General features: G+C 43.9%; 1 protein-coding gene across 1 annotated transcript in view; it reads right to left on the bottom strand.

Moving 5' to 3' along the window:
• Positions 1-1,288: 1,288 nt before the first annotated feature.
• The window catches only part of rnf152 (ring finger protein 152), a 47,147-nt gene continuing 42,423 nt past the window's right edge, over positions 1,289-6,012 (bottom strand). Inside the window, exon 2 of the mRNA XM_037757114.1 lies at positions 1,289-5,489. Within this exon, the coding sequence (XP_037613042.1) occupies positions 4,676-5,326 (651 nt within the window). The 5' untranslated portion in view covers positions 5,327-5,489 and the 3' untranslated portion in view covers positions 1,289-4,675. The remainder of the gene's footprint in view (positions 5,490-6,012) is intronic.

The raw sequence follows: 6,012 nt of genomic DNA, 5'->3' as shown, positions 1-6,012 counted from the left end.
ATATCAGCAGCGTACAGACACTAGAAGGGTGAAAGAACAAGGTGCATACATCACGTGCAGCGCCTCATTCATGATGGATTGGCAGAGGGAAAGGACTAAAGACAGGTTCATTTATCATGAATGGAGTGAACCCGGCGCGAGGATAATCACTAAAGAGCACGTTGGTGCTGTACTGGTTTGCATTTCCTGCAACAAATCTCAAATTGAACTAGTTATTTAAGTTCTACAAAATACCACTTTTCTTTATTGTTTTAAAGTTAAATGAGGCTTATGAAAGACGGTTTTTGCAGAGTGTTCGTTGCATGACATATGAGCCAGTTTGAGGGTGACCGCTGTGGAAGCAGGTTGTCGGAGAGATCTCGTGAACTTGCCCAACGGCCGATATATCCAGGCTTTGTGTCAGAAATCTCCCAGTGACCACATCCTGAGCGATCACAGCAGGAGGTCAGTTGGAAAAATGACTAAAGAACCAAAAAGGAAGATGAAAAATATAGAAGATTGTTGTGGTGTGAGCATAGATCCAATTTGTGCCAAATTTCAGATTCAGCAGGATCATTTCTTAATGCAACCAACCTTAATTTTATTGTGAAAATGACCCCAATTTGACTGTTATCAGGCTATTAAATAGGCGTTATCAGTCGCTATAAGCACCATAGATGTGAGTCAATAGGGGGCCTTCTACACCTACTAAAAGTGACACTAAAAAGCAACACGTACTAATGTTGTAATATTGTAAAATTGAATGAAAAGTCACGTTTTGGCTTTTGTAAGTTACGTTAGGGACTTTTGTCACATGTTTTTTTGCTGACGTTTGTTTTTACTTACTTATTTTAAGCCCAACCACGATGGTTTCCCTTACCCTAACTAAGTGATTTTCTTTCCTGAACTTAAGTTGGTGTTTTTATTGGCTAAACCTAACTGTTGACATTTGCATGACGTACAAATGATACGCGAAAAGGCTAAAATGCGTCCTCATGACACGCGGAATGTCTGTGATATTTATACGCCTTCCTGTGAAACCGGGTTGAATAAAACAAAGTGGAGGAGGAGATCGGCCTAACAAATCTTTCACGACATAAAACTTGTTTCTATAAATGGTTCATTACTGATTCATAAAGCATTAAGTAATAATAAAGCCATCATTTACAACTTTATAAACCCAGTATTAAGTACGCCCTATAAATAAAACTGACATTTTTTTATTGTAACTGGGGTTTCCTTTATCTCAGAGTTATCTCGGGCGGCGCCAGAAAACCACTTCAACCTCGAGTGCTGAGAAATTAACATGTTTTTTTTTTGGAGCCCACGGAGCACCGAGCGCTCGGAGCTAAAAATAATTTCAACTTTGAGCTAAGCAGCGCCGAACTTCAAAAGGACTTTCAGTGTAGTCTCATAGCAACAGCAGGAGCTCCAACCAGCAAGCGTGTCCCACATGGACCAGTTCAGCTGAACTTAACGCCGTCTCTCATAACTGCATCTGCAAAACAAAAAAGTTGCCCTATTGCAGCCTGAACGCTTTCAGAACAGAATATTCCTGTACATCCTTGAGCTGCCAAATGACTTTAGTATGTTTTGGATTTAATGCATTTAAGTCTGATTTAAACGTCTAAGTGGGAAGAAATCCCAGACTTTGCTTTGGTGAAAGGCGGTGAAATCTTGCTGATATGAGATGCCAAACCAAAATAAATGAAAATCAAACTAATTAAAGTTGAGTAGAAGGATAAAGGTGGTAAAATCATGCTGATAGGGGAACTCAAAGTAGATGGAATTCTAAGGGAACCTTAGTGACTGGATCATCCATAGATGTATTAGATGTAGGATAGTAAATAAATTATTTTTACGTGAACAAGTGGCTATGCGTATTTATATTTTGGTACAATATATAGGCTAATTCTTCATTATACTGAATGCCAAAAATGCCAAACACTTTCTTTCCTTATGCTGTGTCCCATGGTGTGTGTCATGCCGACTCTGAGAGCCCTGAAGTGTACTGAATAACTTGTTTGTTTCATTTAGAGCAAACACAGACACACACACAGAGAGCTCCCTAATCTCACATCTTAATACTAACCAGGTAAAACAAGTAAACAAAAGAAAGATATCAGAAAAAGACAAGGAAATTACAATCATTCTGTACATGACGAGGCTGCAATTACAAAAAGAGTTCACCCTGTTTGTGTGTACTGTACACTCCATTTGATTTTGACGATACAGTAAACAGACAAATTGCTCGCCTCAACATATAAAAGTGAAAAAAAGAGAGAGAGAAGCATCCATCTGTTTGGATGCGAGAGATATATTCAAAAGCAGATAAATCGATGCGGCCGTCATTAACTGGAATCCTGCAGCATCCCGCCCACTCCTGACCCGTTACTGAACCATCAACGCTGTGTGGGCTGTCAAAGCTGAGAGAGTCCTTCTGTAGAGGACGAAGGTGGTCTGCAGGTCGGGGTGAAACGTAGATGGACAGGTAACTAAATCGATGAAAGATAACACACGAAGCATGGGAAGACATACTGCAGAAGAGAAACAAGAAATGAACGTCCAATTTCCCATTACATTTATTTAAAGAAATAGTTTGACATTGCGCTTATTGGCTTTCTTGACGGGAGATCGTACCACTCTGATAGAGCAATAGCCGGGAGGCGATTAGCTTAGTCTGGTTCTCTTCAAAGTTAAAAAATGTACAACATCTCTAAAGCTCACAAATTACTGTAACATGTTTTGTAGTTGTGGTTTTATGGGGAGTTATATGTGCTGTAACTGACTCACGTAGCTCGTAACTTCCCGTAAAATTATTGTATGTTTTATCTTGTTTGTTTAAACCGTATAAACATTTAAAACATTAAGTTGTGTTTTTATGGAGAGCTACGTTCTCACATATACCACGTAACTACCCGTAAACCCGCCTGGAACCAGAGGAAAAGCTCACTTCAAAGTTCAAAAACACTACAATCACAGCTAAAGCTCACCAATTACTGTAACGTGTTTTATCTTGTTTGTTTAATCCGTACAAACATTGTGTTTTTATGAGAAGTTGTGTCCTGTAACTAACGGACGTAGCGTGTAGTTTAGCGTAACTCCCCGTTAAATCGCCTGGAAGCATGTGGGAACCAGCTAGCCTTGCTCTTTACAAAGTCCAAAAACGCATCAATAAAGACCGCTAAGCTCACAAATTACTGAGACTGGTTTTATCTTGTTTGTTTGAACCGTACAAAAATGTAAAGTTGCGTTTTTTATGGGGAGTTATGTGCTGTAACTCACGTAACATGTAGTCTAGCATTTAGCACAACATTAGCCTATATTTCTGTCTCTGTACAGATTAAATGAACAAGATGCAACGTGTTAACTCGTCAACTCTAGAGGTGCTGATAAAGTAAGCCAGGGTATCTGTTCCCTTTGCTTCAAGGTTATGCTAAGCTAAACTAATGGCCTCCTGGCTCTAGAGCCGTTGGTAACTCACACATGAGAGTGGCATCGATCTTCTCATCTCTCGTACAGAATGCAAATAAGTGTATTCCCCAAAATGTCAAACTATTCCTTTAAAATGTCTTCAGTTCTTAATACAGTATTTTGAGCAATTTCTTTCTTCATCAGATAGCCTGGTACATTTTTGGCAGCTTGCATCCTGCTAGAAGGCTGCACAACATTTTCCCATCATATTCAAAACAGGACAGCGAGTGATCATTTCAATTAGGCTACCAATTAATCAATTAACTCTTCAATTAATGGTTTAGTAAAGAAATTGTCCGAAAATAGTAACCATCGCACGATCTGAGAGCCCAAGTGACGTCTTCAAATTGTTGTCCATCCAACAGTCCAAAACCCAATAATACAGAAAAAGATAAACTTGTATGCCTTAATAAAGCAACTCATTACGACCCATGGTTTCAGTTTAGGGCTGTAATATGCTGGCATGAATGAGCAATACAATCCATGTTTTGTCCTTTCATTAACTACGCGGAGCCATTATATCAACAGTTTGTTCTGAACAGGAACAGGTTGTATGAACGGAGGGGGAAAAAGCTGTGTTGATTTTGAGTTTCCCAGATGATTCAGACGAGGCCAGACGTGGATCCTGCACAGTTAATTCCTGCAGCATCAGACGACGGAGAGCAGCCAAGTCCGAACTCTTTGTACTGCAGCACCAGCTGGAGACACCGCACTTGGAACATACACTCAGCTAAACAGCACTATGATAACTGATGTACTTCTACAAACCACAGACTAAACAGGCAATCCGACGGCTGTGAGTGTGAGCGTCAGATCGGCCCCTCGCCAAAAAACATATCAGCTGGCCAAAAACAAATCCGCTCGCCAAAAAACATTTCTGGAGTAATTCCCAAAGCGTTCTTTCAGAGAAGATGGAAGGACGGGAAAAGGACGGGAGTTTCAGGGCCGCTAAGAGGAACGTGAAGGATTGTTTCTGTATTTCCATCTTAATTTATAAGTCTCCCAAATAAAGGAAATTGGACACAAATGGCAGAACGTTGGTGGATCTCCTCCCTTCCCTCTTCTTCATCTGTTTCTCCTCACGTAGCTCTGTAGTTTCCTTGGATGCCCATGATGTGAGTTTAGTCCCCTCTCCTCAGCAGAGTCCCGTCCTGAGGAGAGGCAGGGCTAGTGGGGGAATCCAGGGGGGGTCCGCGGCAGTCCGAGCAGCCTCCCCCCGCCCTCAGCCGCACGAGATGACAGTGAAGCGTTTGGAGATGCAGGACATGTTGTGCAGCACGATGCCCAGGAGGAAGAGCAGCACGCACGCCACCAGGATCACCGTGCACACGCCGGACCACGTGGACCCCTTCCCTCCTCCTCCCCCAGGGCCGTTAACTCTCCTCTCGCCCTCGCCTACCTCCATCCCCACCCCGTCCAGACCCATAGCCAGGGCCAGAGGCTGCTGCTCGGGCACGGTCACCACCGTCACGCCCTTCTGCTGGCCGCCGGGCAGGAAACGACATCCCAGCTCCCCCGGCAGGCCCAGCGCCCGCTCCTTGTGGACGGGCAGCGGCAGCATGTAGCAGCCGTTGCTGGGGAGGCGGATGAAGACGGGCGTGTGCTCGGAGGCGTGAGGGATGGCGATGACGGTGATGATGTCCGGGTCGTCCGGGAGCTGGGAGACGGACAGGCCCGGCGGGAGCTTGGTGACGCTGCGGCACCAGGGGCAACGAATCTCCTTCTGGCTGCTGCGCATCTGGGTCAAACACACCGAGCAGCACGTGTGCCGGCAATCCAGGAGCTTGGGCCGCCGGCGGGGGCTGTAGTAGTTAAAGCAGATCTGGCACTCCAGAATGGAATCCTGGGAAAGAGTCTCCATGTTTTTAAACATGGGTAGGTTGGTCTCTTTTTATGTTCACGGCAGACAACGGCAGGTATTTCAGAGGAGGAACGTCAAACAGGTCTAGTAGTGAAGTTAAGAAAACGCTCTGTCCACCAACATCCACGACTTCACAGTGACGTCACAGCTCTGTGGTGGCAACATGGTCATCCATCTGCAACAGAGGAGAAGAGAAAGCAGCGTTGAGACAATGAGACTTGTTTTGATTTATGCAAGAAAGGTTTTTTACTTTGACAGAAGGTGATGGGGTTATTTATTTTAAACATGTTGGTAGTTTACTTGTAAATGATGCCAAACATCCCAAACACTTTTACAGCCCTGATGGAGGGAGGTGCACGATCAACCAATGCATCACGACTGACGGACTCATTGCTATGTGCAGCACACATCTTACATATCAGCCGCCAGCTGACTGCAGTCGAGGCGAGTTCACGCGACCCCTCGCCTCCGTATCTGTGTTAAGTATGGCTAATTCTTTTAACTGTCTCCTTCAGGACACAGACTCCATAAACAAGTTCTTCCTCCTCCTCCTCCTCCTCCTCATCCTCTTGCATAATCACGTCTACCGTGTTAATCCATGCGGAAGCCGTGATAGTTTTCTTTTACACATGATTAAACTCTGTCAAAATATCACCAAGGAAACAATGAATACCAAACAGGAGCCCTGCCGACTTCTC

This window comes from Sebastes umbrosus, chromosome 21, assembly GCF_015220745.1.
Source record: "Sebastes umbrosus isolate fSebUmb1 chromosome 21, fSebUmb1.pri, whole genome shotgun sequence".
Taxonomy (NCBI): domain Eukaryota; kingdom Metazoa; phylum Chordata; class Actinopteri; order Perciformes; family Sebastidae; genus Sebastes; species Sebastes umbrosus.
Note: the sequence above shows the minus strand (reverse complement) of the source record. Positions and strands in the feature narration are given on the sequence as shown.